The sequence below is a fragment of the Rhinatrema bivittatum genome, chromosome 2 (assembly GCF_901001135.1).
Source record: "Rhinatrema bivittatum chromosome 2, aRhiBiv1.1, whole genome shotgun sequence".
Lineage (NCBI taxonomy): Eukaryota > Metazoa > Chordata > Amphibia > Gymnophiona > Rhinatrematidae > Rhinatrema > Rhinatrema bivittatum.
In genome coordinates, this window is record NC_042616.1 from 430,349,424 (window position 1) to 430,364,747 (window position 15,324).

General features: G+C 44.2%; 1 protein-coding gene across 1 annotated transcript in view; it reads right to left on the reverse strand.

The window, feature by feature from the left end:
- The window catches only part of LOC115084906 (serpin B4-like), a 93,233-nt gene that overhangs the window by 37,822 nt on the left and 40,087 nt on the right, over positions 1 to 15,324 (reverse strand). Inside the window, exons 3-4 of the mRNA XM_029590314.1 lie at positions 7,282 to 7,383; positions 1,962 to 2,099 (exon numbers count right to left, since the gene is read on the reverse strand). Of these exons, the coding sequence (XP_029446174.1) occupies positions 1,962 to 2,099; positions 7,282 to 7,383 (240 nt within the window). The remainder of the gene's footprint in view (positions 1 to 1,961; positions 2,100 to 7,281; positions 7,384 to 15,324) is intronic.

Genomic DNA, 15,324 nt, shown 5'->3' on the forward strand with positions numbered 1-15,324 from the left:
AGCCTGTGTGTGTGTGTGTGTGTATGGCATGAGAGAAACTGTTCAGGAAGGTGACTGGTGTGTGTGTGTCGAAGACTGTTTGGGAGATGATTGGTGTGTGAGAGACAGAAACTGGTCATGGGGGCATGACTGGTATGGTGTGTGTGTGTGAAAGACATGGGCACTAAGGAAGAGGACCATAAGTATAGAGCCTAGCTTCTACTGCTGCTTCTGGTGAGTGCCACGGCCAGCAGGGAAGGGGAGTAGGAGAGCTGCTGGAGGGGGTAAGTAAAGGTGGCTTTTTAAGTTTATTTTTCTTGACTGCCATTTTAATTGTGTGATGTCTGCTTTTTTGAAATATTTTATTGGTGTTTGGAGAATGTTTAATAGTTTTTATGAGTTTTTAATTGTTGGATGTTCATAGCTGTTTTGAAACATTTATTCTGCTTATTAGTATAGTTTTACAATTATTTCTGTGTGGGGATATATAGCTGCTTGCTAGTTCTGTTTTCCTAATAAGAGGTGTATTGGTTTTTAGGACCTGATTTAATATTTGTAGTGTTGCCTTTTCATAGATAGGGTTGCTCCTGTTTGAGTGTATTCCATAATACAGGTGTAACTGTGTGCGGATTAGTTTATGTGCATTACTACAGATCCTGGGAGTATGTTAGGTCGGTTCTGTGTCTGTTACCGAGATGAGATATTTTGCTAGCATGTAAGCGTTTGTATCGGTCTTATTTGTTGTGTTTTCTCAGAGGACATGCATTGGTGGTAAACTGCTGTCTTTTCATAAGTAGGGCTATTGAGCCTGGAAATAGAAGGAGTTTGAGTTGCTGTTACTGAGATGTCACTAGAACCAGAATATCTTTTTTGTAGGGTGAGTTGTATGGGGAATGTCATAATTCTGCTTTACATCCATTATTGTGGGTCAGGGGGGTTCCTGTGGATACAAACTGTACTTTTACATCTAGCCCCGTGACGATCATGGGTCAGTGTGCCATGCATGTGAGAACCTATGGTGAGTTGAGTTACATTCACATTATAAATGTCATAATTAAATGATAAGTGTGCACTAAAATCCAACCCCATCCATAACCCCGCCCCCATATGACCAAAGCCCCGCCCTCACCCCACCCTCACGGGGCGAGGGCGGGGCGAGGGGTCACCGCAAATGAGGAACTGTATTGCGGGGTCACGGCATTAGAAAGGTTGAGAACCACTACTCCAGATGCTCCTCCTCATGGCAAATATTTGCTTTTTGATCTATTGTTTGGATCCGCAGTTTCCTCCTTCTTGCTTTGGCTTCTCCCTCATTCATTAACAGGGCAGGGATCTGGTGACAGGAGCCTTCATTTGCCACTACACAGGGATTCCCGCCCCATTTCCCTATTTTATATCCCCTGCCAAATCTCTTGGCTCAGTCACTGAAGCGGCAGTCCCCAGCCCTAGCGATTTCACACCAGGCATTCCTTCCAGAACTCTGCAGTCATGGATTTCATTCCCCTCCCCCCCTGGGGGCTGTGAACGATGTCTCCATAACATCCCTGGCTCTGGTTCGAACTGTGGTCCTCTGTACGGCAGTGCATGCCACTGTCGCTGAGCCACTGCCCCGGCCGTCAAACGCTTGCTTTGCTTTCTAATTATAAAGTGAAGAGAGGAGGGGGAGAATGAGCAGCACTCTCTTGGAATCTTTCACTGCAGCAATCTAGGAGGTTGTGGGCAAGGATAGGAGAGTGGCTTCTTTTCAGTATCCTTTGAGATGGGTGCCGCCTGGCTATGCCATTTCTTTTGATCTCCCTGGGAACAAGGCGGGTGAGAGGCCACCAGCATGTGCTAACCCACTTCAAAACCTGAATGCAGTTATAAGTGACTAAGAAATCAAATGTCATAAGAATATGTTTCAGTGGTTTATAGGCATTTAAAAATGAAATGAACTCTGCTTTTTGAAGGTCACGTTTATGGCTATTTTATAACCAACTTACTTCTGTAAATGGAAAGCTGTTTTGTCCATACAGTTTGTTGGCAATGCGCAGTATGCAAGCCTGGTCACTTTGTTTGAGGTTGGTGAGGAGTTCCAGGAATTGGGCATGCACGCTTCCTTCCTGGCCACACTGTTGCTCCTTTAAATAAGAAAATATCACTGTGAAATTGCATAGATTTAATATTTGTATGAAATATATTTGCTGAACATCGGACAGAGAAGTTTTGCAGTAATTCAACCAATCTAATAGGGTGATTTATCAAATCATGTTATAGTGTTTGAACATATGAAAAATGCACGGTATGATGCAAGTTTTAAAAGGGAAGGGGTCCCACAAATTCTGTTTTGGGTATTTTTGGAGGGGGAGAGAGAGAGACACTCTGGGATGGTATCATACTAACCAGCTATTCATGCTACTATAGGAGGCCCACCTTAACTCAAGGTGAGGTTTAGTAGTATTGTAGGGGTTAGGGGCCACTGTTACATGCAGAGTGAGCTGTACGAACAAAACAGTACAGTCTTGTGAAGATTTGATGTCCTTCGGAGTGAGAAAAATCATACAAAGATAAGATTTGTGCAATGTTCTCTCAACCTAACGTGATGTTACCCAGGTAGAGATTCTATCAAGCTTAGATGAGAGAACGTTGTACAAATCTCATCTTTGTGTGAGTTTCCTCTAGGGATGTGAATCGTTTTTGAACGATTAAAATTATCGTCAGATAATTTTAAAATCGTCCAAAATCGTTAGAGTGCACAATACAATACAAATGCCCCCGATTTATCGTCAGGGGCATTTGTATTGTATCGTTAAATAGGGAGCGGGAAAACCGGCACACCAAAAAACCCCTAAAACCCACCCCGAACCTTTAAAACAAATCCCCCACCCTCCCGAACCCCCCCAAAATGTTTTAAATTACCTGGGGCGACGGTCGCCCGTATGACATAGTGAGGGCAAAGGTAGCGCCGGCGCCATTTTGAAGATTGGCAATACGGCCCGCGTGCAGGAGGTCGCTCCCGGACCCCCGCTGGACTTTTGGCAAGTCTTGTGGGGGTCAGGAGGCCCCCCCAAGCTGGCCAAAAGTCCCTGGGGGTCCAGCGGGGGTCCGGGGGCGATCTCCTGCACACGTGACATCGGGAGCCAGGAACCAAAGTGGCGCCAGCGCTACCTTTGCCCTGTCACATGATAAGGGCAAAGGGCCACCGGCGCCATTTCTCAACGCAGCCGTGGCCAGAGAGAGAGGGAGATCGCGTCGGGACCCCCCACTGGGGGTTCAGGAGGGTGGGGGATTTGTTTTAAAGGTTCGGGGTGGGTTTTAGGGGTTTTTATTTGGTGTGCCGGTTTTCCCGCCCTCCCCTGATTTACGATTTTTAACGATTTTAAAAAAAACAAAACACGACGATCAGATTTCCCTCCCCCCCCAGCCATAATCAATCGTTAAGACGATCGATCACACGATTCACATCCCTAGTTTCCTCACTCCGAAGGATATCAAATCTTCACAAGACTGTACTGTTCTGTTCGTACGTCTCACTCTGCATGTAAAAGTGGCCTCTAATCCTTACACTACTACCTAAACCTCACCTCGAGTTACTAGGGGGCTCTCTCTCTCTCTCTCCTGTGGTGAAATGAGTACTTTGCAGGTAGGAAAATGCAATTTTGTATGTATTATTGCAATGTGTGAAAAGTTAATGCATTTTGCAGTAATACCTATGCGAAATGCTAACGTAGCTCACACTGTGATAAGTAGAAATTAACATAAAACATGCTCCTTTTTGTACCACATGTGATATTTACAACAATTTGATAAATCTAGCTATAAGTCACATAATCAAAATATCCACACAACTGTCAATAGGCTTTAAAATTGATACTTTAACCATGAGCCAATTCAAATAGACCTACTTTCAAGTATTCTCTTGTGTAAATATTTATTTTAAATTGATTGTCATGCAATGTTTTCAAACACAGCCAAAACATAAGAAGTTCAATATTTAAATCTAGATGGATAACTCACAAGTTATCCATCTAAATGGCTACTTTTGAATATTCTCCTTTCTTATCCAGCTAAAATGTTCAGCTCTGCTGGGCTGAGCCTGAAGTCATCGTCCCCCAAATTCTCTCTATCTAATACTTTGAAAAATACAAGCACTGGAGCTGGTCCTGGTATCTCTCCCTTCCCTCTTCCCTTGCCCACCCTTGTTCCTGCATCCCATCGAAATAAAAAAACCCAACAACATTGTATACTTCAGGGGCCCTCACCTCTCCCCAAATCTTACCCTCCCATTACCTTCATTTTCTTTAATATTTAGTCCACCCCTTCTCTATCCATTCCCCCCAATTTCCAACTGGCCCTGTTAAAAAATTATATAATCACACTGCTATTCAATAAAGAAGGCCCACTGCATACAACAAATCAATCACTGAATATAAACAAATATGCCATCTAACTTCTCAAATACTCATAGGGTGATCATGTCCTCGCTTGCTGAATTTCAATTCACAAACATTCAATAAGCATCATTTTGCTGAAGGTTTGACTGTATAAGCTAACCCCTTTTACACCTTCCACTGCTCCAGGCAGCAGGCCGTCAAAGCCTTGCTTCTTAAATTATCCTGTAATTCGATCTTTAATTATCGGGCAAATACATTCTGCCATACAATGACATCCTGGTCCGTAAAAGAGTAGGAGTCGCTTATGAATATGCAATATATTTTTTGGGTGATGAGCAGGCCAGTCCCAGTCATAAAAACCAAAGACTTGACAGGCAACTCATCTCGGCTCTCACCCACCCATGCAATGTATGGACAGGAAGACCAGTTATCTGGTATTCCCTGCCCGACCAGTTTTAAACACAATAACCTGCTATGTGCTCTTGGACATGTTCAACCCTGCTGAACTAGGTTGCGACTCTTCAGTGCTCTCCCTCCCACCATGCTGTACTCGGACTGACTGCAAGCCATCCACATATGGGTGGGACTGGCAGGAAAAACTACCAGAAGATGAGGCTGGTGGGTGGGTCGGCCCGCACTTATACCGTGTTCACCCACCAGCCTCCCAGGTCTGCCCCTCAGCCACTTCTTTGGGCTGCAGAGGCAGAGAAGAGCCCTGGTTGTGGTCTTTCCATCCTATATGGGAATGGGTTGGTGCCTTAATTTTCAACACAGACTTGTGCGCATGTCTGCTTTGAAAATGAGCAGGTGCACATGAATCCTCGCATGGCCTACATGTGCACATTTACACATGCCTCTTTCAAATACACATAAAAGTAAATGTGAAATTGCTTCGGCGCGTAATTTTAAATTGGCAACTCCTGAAGTATGCAGGTATAATTCATCAATTGTCTATTCTTACATAATGCTAAAACTAGTAAAAATCTTAATTGTAGGTCACATATAAACATCTGCATTTTGCAGTGCACTTAAAGGTGAGAATGCAATGCATCAATTTTCCATACTAAATAATAAGAAACCCTTTATCTCCCATTCCACCACTCTGTTCATTTTTTATGTGTTTCCTTTGTTGTCTTCTCCAGTGCGGTGGTCACTTCTTGGTCATCTTCAGAGCAATTTTCAAGTGGATTTCCACCGGGTAAAGGGGAGTTTACCTGTGACAAACCCTCTTCTGAAAATGTCCCCAGGCCCACAGGAGAAAGGAAGTGATGCTGAGAGTAGGGCTAGAGTTAGGGTGGGCTGGCACCAGTACTTGTGGGCATTTCATTTGAGAATCCCTGGGCCTGTTTCCTCCCTCTGTTTCCCAGCATACTTTGCACTGTGAAGCATTTCCATTTCAAAATCCATTTGCAGGCCTGTAGCTACCAAGTACATCTGGGCCGGGAAGCCTAGTGGCAGGACTGAAAATTGCTTTCCTAACCTTTCTATGTCCTTCACTTACTAGGCTTGCAAAATCAAAACAATCCTAGCACCACAAAAATAAAAAAATGGAAACATTATTTAAAAAGTAAATAAGAAAGAAAATAACAAAGCAGTCTGAACTTTGTAGTATATTCACAGTTTTTCAGACGTTCTTAATACAGCCTGACATTTTCCCTTAGTTATGCATGGGAACCAGGAGCTTTTCATCATTATTTATTTATTTTATTTATTTGAGTTTTATATACCAACAATTGCATACACATGAAGAGAATAATTTATGTATATAATATAATATACGTTCTGTACGTTCCGTACGTATGATTTGCAAGGAATCAAGTTTGGGTGAAAATATTTGGAGAGAGAAACCCGAGCGGATCAGGGGGATTTTGCCTGTGGTGTGCGGAGAAGAAATATTATAAATTGGATTTAATATATGGTATTAAAAGAAGAAGAAGATATTTTGAGGAAAGCATTATAAAACATTAGGCACACATGGACAATCTGAAATATTAAAATAAGCTGTATTTAAATATTAGGCATTGATATATGTATGGTTACAGTGTCATGATGTTTTCAGATGTTTGTATTTTAATAGTATGAATGTGAGTTGAGTGGGTGAGCGTTAGTCAGTTTTAATATTGTCTAGTAAGTAATGTGATTTTACTGTGCGTGAAATCAATAAAATTATTGCATGAATATATTATATTATATATATAAATTATTCTCTTCATGTGTATGCAATTGTTGGAATAAGAGAGTATTATTGGAAAATATCCCTGTGTTTATTTACCGAGTTTTATATACCGTCATTCGGTAAAGACATCATAACGGTTTACAAAATTTAAATTGTAACTCTCTTAACAATTGTGGAAAAAGTATAACAATGTGCATATTAAACAGAGGTTAAACATTTAGAGATGTGCATTCATTTTTTCCGAATTGGACAATTTCAACGAAATTGTCCAATTCGGCATGTTTCAGGGAGCTCAAAAAAGATCGGGATTTTCCCGTTTTTTTGCAAAAATTTGTTTTTTCCAATTAGAGCGCACTAACAGGAGTCAGTGCGCGCTAACTCCCCGTTAGTGCGTGCTAACTCCCATTAGTGTGCGCAAACTCCCGTCAGTGCACTAACGGGGAGTTAGCGCGCAGTAATGGGAGTTAGTGCGCACTAACTCCCCATTAGTGCGCGCTAACTAAAAATCGATTTTTCGCGAAAAAAAAGACCCAAACTGAAAAAAAACAACATTTTCCATGGCGGCCGAAAAACGAAAAAAGACAAAACACAAAAAACGATGCACATCTCTATCCCAACCTAAATGTTACCTCACCAGACAATGACTAAGCAATTGAGGTTAAAATTGGTATAATTGCAACCTTCCAAGCTTGGCCTTTTTTTAATGAACAGGTAGATTGGACCCATATTTAATTTTTGTTGTAAATACGGTACCGGCACAGATGGAGGAGGAGTGCTTTGGTTTTCTCCGCGTCTTCTAGAGCAGTTTCCAGGTCCTGTATCTGCAGCCCCTGCAGTTTTACTTATATGAAGCACCTGTAGTTGAAAACATAAAGATCATTTATGTAGATAATGATCAATTTGTTTGGTTTGAAAATGCAAGATTCTTTCCCTTCTATGGCATCAGATATCAATTTTCAGGACATCACCATCATAGTCATCATTGTTTATTTATGATCACACTTTTCTGCCATGAGATTTCAATGCATGTGACATGGAACTGAATTGCAAAGAACAAATCTGTGTCTGGTGTTACTTTTCAATGTGGTTGATCAAGTAATCCGTGGAATTTTCCACAGGTTTTCAGCCACTTCACATGAGAGTTTCTATCAATGCGAGTGACCTAGGTACCTAACATTTACGGAAGATTTTGCTACAGGGACTCTGACAAACAAATAACTACATCTCACTGAGGTGTAGATATCTTTTCTGTGAATATTGGCCAGCAAAGATGTTTTCATGTTCCAATTTTTGCTAAATTCAGAATTCATGAACTGCTAGCAGGTTGCTTGCATTTTGAATTTGAATACAATATTTCTTATAGCAAACTCTGGCCTGGATTTATCAAAATATTGCATGTGATAAAAAAGGGGTGTGTTTTATGGTAATAGGCAGTTCATTGTGCTAATACCTATGCAAAGCACTAAGTTACAATAACTTTTTTGAACTTTGAGATATGTGCCAGAATTGTGCTATTTCTGAGAAAGAGAGAGAGAGAGAGAGAAAGAGAGAGAGAGAGAGAGAACCTAGCGATAATGCCCAAACACTAGATAGGTATTTATATGTCTATGGGAGGTCCACCTAGTAACTCGAGGTGAGGTTTAGGTATTAGTGTAAAGATTAGGGGCCACTTTGACATTCAAAGTGAGATGTATGAACAGAAAAGTGCTCTCTTGAGAATTTGATTTTTAGCTTGTTGAGTGTTGGGCTGTCTGCACAGTTGTGAGTTGCAAGTGTGAACTATTTTTTAAGTTTTGTTGTCTGTTTTTTGTTATTATATGCTTTTATTATGCATGTGTATTTGCTATCTGGCCAGAACGGGCAATGGTGTGGGCTATAAGTATTTTAAATAAATAAATACAATAGATAAACTCTCTGGATACTTTTTACCTGTACACAAGTACACATGTACTTTCCTTTTGAATACTATCCCACCAAAACTAGCCATACACAATTAACACCTGTTAATTTGTGCACAGATGTTTTTGGGGGAAAAATTTGTGCATACTTTTGTAAATGCAAAATCATGTATAAAATCCACACCCCATCCACAAAAATGCCTCTTCGAACTGCTGATAAAAGTGTGGACATCCAGGCTTAATGCAGAGAATTTTCGCTGCCTATCGGGTGGGAAGTTTGGTAAAATTTTTGATTCATTCAGTCTGCTTTTCCTTATTACCTCACCTTTCTTCTCATCTCTGTATATCCTTCTTCATTAATTTCATTTATGGGGCAAGTCACTCTTATCTGTACCCTTCTCCTCTATCACCAGCTCCAAACTTTGCACTTTCCACCCTGATGCACTGTCAGTCTGGAATAGTCTTCCTGAGTTGGTGCACCAGGTGCTCTCTCTGGCTATGTTCAAATCTAGCCGAAACTAGGGGTGTGCATCCGTTTTCAATGTATTTGAGATCTGCAACATATTTTGTCCTATCCGTTAAATATGAGGGGAGGCGAAACGCATCGCGACTCCCCACGTATTTAACTTATTATCCGTTTAATTCGGTGCGCCCAGCAGCGCGAGCTTTTCTTCGCCCCCATTAGCTACTAGCTACCTATGATTTTCACAAAATGGCAGCACCCATGCCCTACATTCTGGTAACCATGCCAACCTGTCTGACGCTTTCACAGTGACTCACAGGAAAGGGTCAGACAGGTCGGCATGGATACCGGAATGCAGCGTATCCGCGCTGACATTTTGTGACATGCACTGAATGCAGCCAATCACGCTGTCATTCAGTGCTCTCTGTCGATTTTACTGATGAGCCAGCACTATATAAACATCAGCATGAGGAGCCATGCACTTATTTCTAGCGATGATGTGGGGAGGTGGGCTGGGTGTAAGAGAAGGCTGCACTGAGAGATAGGCTAGTTAAGGAAAGAAAAAAGCTAATTATTCTTTGTTTTGCTGCAGTGCCAGGGTCAGCTAGTCCTGTTTCTTTCAAGCTGTTTATTTTGGTCATTTCTGACTGAGAAGAGAAACTGTGCTAGGTCAGCTAGCACTGACCACCATTTAGGGTGTTGGACTGGCTTGGAGAGATATAATATTTTTAATTTCATCCATTTTTCTGGAGTGACAAAAATTCCAGCTTTTTTAAACTGATTTTTTAAAATTTCAATTACTTAGTCTCTCAGTGCACTGGGCTTCACTGGGCAGTTTAACAGGCTGGGTCTGTGCAGTCAAGTGCCCAGGGAGTCTGCCTCTTTTGTGCTTACAAGCAAGCAGCTTCTGTGTGCACACCTCACACATTAGTGCACAGCCAGGCACCGTGACAGTGGGCAGTGGGTCGTTTTAACAGACTGAACCTAACTATTGGGTGGGTCTGTGCAGTCAAGTGCCCAGGGAGTCTGCCTCTTTTGTGCTTATAAGCAAGCAGCTTCTGTGTGCACGCCACACACATTAGTGCACAGCCAGGCACCGTGACAGTGGGCAGTGGGTCGTTTTAACAGACTGAACCTAACTATTGGGTGGGTCTGTGCAGTCAAGTGCCCAGGGAGTCTGCCTCTTTTGTGCTTATAAGCAAGCAGCTTGTCTGTGTACACGCCACACACATTAGTGCACAGCCAGGCACCATGACAGTGGGCAGTGGGTAGCTTTAACAGACTGATTCTAACTATTGGGTGGTTCTGTGCAGTCAAGTGCCCAGGGAGTCTGCCTCTTTTGTGCTTACAAGCAAGCAGCTTCTGTGGGCTCGCAACACACATTAGTGCACAGCCAGGCACAGTGACAGTGGACAGTGGGTAGTTTTAACAGACTGAACCTAACTATTGGGTGGGTCTGTGCAGTCAAGTGCCCAGGGAGTCTGCCTGTTTTGTGCTTACAAGCAAGCAGCTTCTGTGTGCACACCACACACATTAGTGCACAGCCAGGCACCGTGACAGTGGGCAGTGGATAGCTTTAACAGACTGATCCTAACTTTTGGGTGGTTCTGTGCAGTCAAGTGCCCAGGGAGTCTGCCTCTTTTGTGCTTACAAGCAAGCAGCTTGTCTGTGTACATGCCACAAACATTAGTGCACAGCCAGGCACCGTGACAGTGGGCAGTGGGTAGCTTTAACAGACTGATTCTAACTATTGGGTCGGTCTGTGCAGTCAAGTGCCCAGGGAGTCTGCCTCTTTTGTGCTTACAAGCAAGCAGCTTCTGTGTGCACGCCACACACATTAGTGCATAGACAGGCACCGTGACAGTGGGCAGTGGGTAGTTTTAAGGGACTGAACCTAACTATTGGGTGGGTCTGTGCAGTCAAGTGCCCAGGGAGTCTTACCTGTTTAGTGCTTACAAGCAAGCAGCTTCTGTGTGCACATCACACACATTAGTGCACAGCCAGGCACCGTGACAGTGGGCAGTGGGTAGTTTTAAGAGACTGAACCTAACTATTGGGTGAGTCTGTGCAGTCAAGTGCCTAGGGAGTCTTGCCTGTTTTGTGCTTATAAGCAAGCAGCTTCTGTGTGCACACCACACACATTAGTGCTCAGCCAGGCACCGTAACAGTGGGCAGTGGGTAGTTTTAACAGACTGATCCTAACTATTGGGTGGGTCTGTGCAGTCAAGTGCCCAGGGAGTCTGCCTCTTTTGTGCTTACAAGCAAGCAGCTTCTGTGTGCATGCCACACACATTGGTGCACAGCCACGCTCCGTGATTGTGGGCAGTGTTACTACTCAGTGACATTAAATCCATAATATCAGGGAGAGATGTAGTCAAGAGATTGGGACTGGCTGAGGAGGCACCTCAAAAGACACTAGTGCAACACCACCAGTACAGCTAAAAAGGCAACTGTCGCACTCTAAACTCTTTGTAGGGGATGGCAGTTCCATGCCAAAAAAAAATGAAATCTGACCATGATACATTGCCATCGCCACCAATTGTTTCTGGCCCTGTAGTTTTGGAGGTGAGGGAAGGGGAGGCAGAGTCATGCCAGACAAAATGTAGACACCGAAAAGCAGCAGGAGGACAGAAGTCTCGACTAACACTTAGCGTTGACAAGGTAGCACAGTCACTGTTTGCTTCTGATTCAGATGAAGAATCTTCTTGTGTGGGATTCTCATCAGAAATGGAAGAAGTAATAGCTGACAAATCTTCGGTAGAATCAGTTAGTCCTGTCTTAGCCTCCACAAATGTGCAGCAGGGGAGAGATGAAAGTGATAACGAGGAGGAGGAAGAGCAGTCAGCACAGGCACAGAGGGCGACTGAGGCCCCCTCTGGCATTGCTTCTCAGGGTGCACCCACTACCTCAGCTCCAGTGCCAGCATCAACCCCCAAGGTGTTAGAGAGGGGAGGATCACGAAAGACATCTGTGATCTGGAGGCACTTTAAAGTGACGGAAGACCCGCGTTATGCTCCGTGTAATTACTGTGCCAGGGATATTAGCAGAGGCAAGCAAATGGGACATCTATCTAATTTTGGCATGAACCATCATATAAAGAGGCAACACCCAACAAGTTTACTGCCATCTGGGGATGGTGGCAGTTCCAATGGGGGGACCCCTTCCAACCAGTGTGCAGTGGTAGGAAAGCAGCAGAGTCAGCCCATGCCCTCATCCCCTTCTAGCAGTCAGGTGGCAGGCCAGCAACCCCCTGCATGTGGCAGAAGCGACAATCCACCATGGAGGAAATGGGGTGGAGTGCGGTAATGCTATCCTGGGGTAGGAGGCAGGCAGCCTCAAAAGTTGTAACCAGGACCATTGGGGAAATGATTGCCCTTGATGACCAGCCCTTGCAGTTAGTGGAGAATGTGGGTTTCAAGCGTTTTTTGAAGGTCGTACTTCCAAATTACAAAATCCCCTGCAGAACCACATTTAGTAGAAAGGTCATCCCCAGCCTGTACAAGCAGTGTCGCAGTCGCATGCAAGCACTGCTAGCCAAGGCAGACGGAAGAGTGTATTTCACCTGCGATATCTGGACCGCCATGAATGCTGCACACTCTTACCTCTCTCTGACAGCACACTGGTGGGACATGGCTGAGGCAGGGGCAGCCAGCAGCTCTATTACTGAAGAAGTATCAGGGTGGAGGTGGGCTTTACTGCACACCCACCTGACGGACCAGGCCCATACCGCAGCCAATATTCTAGCATGCATCAGACAGATGCTGAGGGCTGGCAACTACACCAGCGAGACAGGAAAACGCAGGCAGGGTTCTTTGTCACAGACAATGGTGCAAACATGGTTAAGGCAATAACCGATTGGCGCTTTAAGAACATCCGATGTTTTGCACACACTCTGCACCTGGTAGTGAAGTCAGCTCTAGGCTTGGAGTCCAATGACAAAGAGAATGAATACCTGCATAGGTTAATACAGAAGTATTAATATTAATAGTATTAATAGCGCAATACAAAGTCCACCACCAACCTCATACCCTCAGGACCCTCAGGACCTTATTGCACACCTGATATGAAAGATCCTCTCTTGATCCCCTCCCCATGGTCATGTCCTTTAACATGGAACATGGTCTCCTGTATACTCTACCTGTACTCTACCTGTACAACTCAATCTTATCAACTATTCTGCAGTACTCGCACCATTTATTTAAGTTATTAATCAAAACATTTTTTGTCATCTATTCTATATTTTATATATTTTATTTCACAATTATTACTTAATATTAATTGATTTGCATTTTTTGTTCAATAATCTGTTGACTGTTTAATGTAAAGATACACGTTCCCTGTTCAATACTATGTTTATTGTTCAATGTAACGCCACTGGCGTCAGTTCAATACTATGTTTATTGTTCAATGTAACGCCCCGGCGACAGTTGTGTTATATGGAAACCGACTTGATTTGATATATATATATCAAGAAAGGCGGTATATAAAAACCCTAAATAAATAAATAAATAAATAAATAAGTGTAGGAACATAGCAGCACACTTCCACAGAAGTGTCAAGGCGGGGCAGGTTCTCCAACAAAAGCAGACTGATTTGGATATGCCTCACAAGCGTTTCATTCAAGACATTGCCACCCGGTGGAATTCCACCTTTATGATGCTGGAGAGGTTACTGGAGCTGCAGACACCCCTTCATGAATTTTCTGGTACAATGGACATAGGTGTGCAGAATCCCCTAGGGCATCATTATTGGTAAGTCATGAGTCAGCTGGTAAAAATCCTGCAGCCCTTCAAGGATGTCATGGAGGAGCTGAGTTCCAGAAGTGCCACCTTGGCTGACATCATCCCTATAGTTAATTTCCTGGATAAACATTTGGAGGCCTTTAAACGGGAAGAGGGAATGACAGTTGAGGTGCTGCAGTGTCTGGACGTTTTGCAGCAGCAGGTGAAAGACAGATTAAGGCTTTTAACAGACGACCGCACATACATGCTCGCCTCAGTCTGCGATCCCCGTGTGAAAGGGAAACTCGCCCTACAATCCAATTGTCTGTCATTTGTGAAGGAGCTGCTGTTAGCAAAAGTCCATGAACAGGAGCGCATAGGCGGAGACAGATTAGGCTTGAAGCAGAGGTGGAAACAGCAGGCACTTCAGAGAGTTGTGCTGCTATCCCAAGCAGGAGTAGCACTGTGTCAGTGACAGATAGTACCTCCTCCTCCACATCAGAACACCCAAGGCATGTTGCCCATAAAGATTCATCAGTTGTGCAACGGGCGAGAGAGAAAGCAGCTGGCATGAGTGACTCTGAGCCCGCCCAAGCAAAGGAGACACCAGCACAGCTGTCAGTGACACGGTATCTCTCAGAGCTAATAGAGAAAATGCAGACAGATCCGCTGGCATATTGGGCACATAAGTCCACTGTCTGGCCACACCTAGCCAAAGTGGCTCAGCGATATCTGTCATGTCCACCAACCAGTGTGCCCAGTGAACGTGTCTTTTCAATGAAAGGGGATATCATGAGCCCTCACCGCTCAAGGCTGGCACCAGAGTTGATGATAATGCTAGTGTTTTTGAAAGTAAACCTGCCTTTGCTTGGGTTTCCAAATTTTCCCTGTGAATGGCAAGATGAATAAAAGCAATTCAAAGCCTTGCAGCAGCTCCAATTGCCTCCTATGCTCCAGATAATATAAGCACTGCAGCACATGTACCTGACATGAAACACTGTGCCTGACCATCCACTGCCCTGTCTGTATGTCCCTACAAGGGCCTGACCTCAAATACTGTGCCTGACCATCAACTGTCCAGGCCTTATGTTCCTACAAGTGTTTGACCTTGATTGCTCTGCCTGTCCGTCCAGGCCTTATGTCCCTAGGTGGGATAGACGTCTGTCCTCGACTGCTTTGCCTGTCAGTCCAGGCATTATGTCCCTAGGTGGGATTGACTTCTGTCCTCGACTGCTCTGCCTGTCTGTCCAGGCCTTATGTCCCTAGGTGGGATTGACTTCTGTCCTCGACTGCTTTGCCTGTCAGTCTAGGCCTTATGTTCCTACAAGTGTTTGACCTCGATTGCTGTGCCTGTCAGTTCAGGCCTTATGTCCCTAGGTGGGATTGACTTCTGTCCTTGACTGCTCTGCCTGTCTGTCCAGGCCTTATGTCCCTAGGTGGGATTGACTTCTGTCCTCGACTGCTCTGCCTATCCGTCCAGGCCTTATGTCCCTAGGTGGGATTGACTTCTGTCCTCGACTGCTTTGCCTGTCAGTCCAGGGCTTATGTTCCTACAAGTGTTTGACCTCGATTGCTGTGCCTGTCCCTCCAGGCCTTATGTCCCTAGGTGGGATTGACTTCTATCCTCGACTGCTCTGCCTATCTGTCCAGGCATTATGTCCCTAGGTGCGATTGACTTCTGTCCTCGACTGCTCTGCCTGTCCGTCCAGGCCTT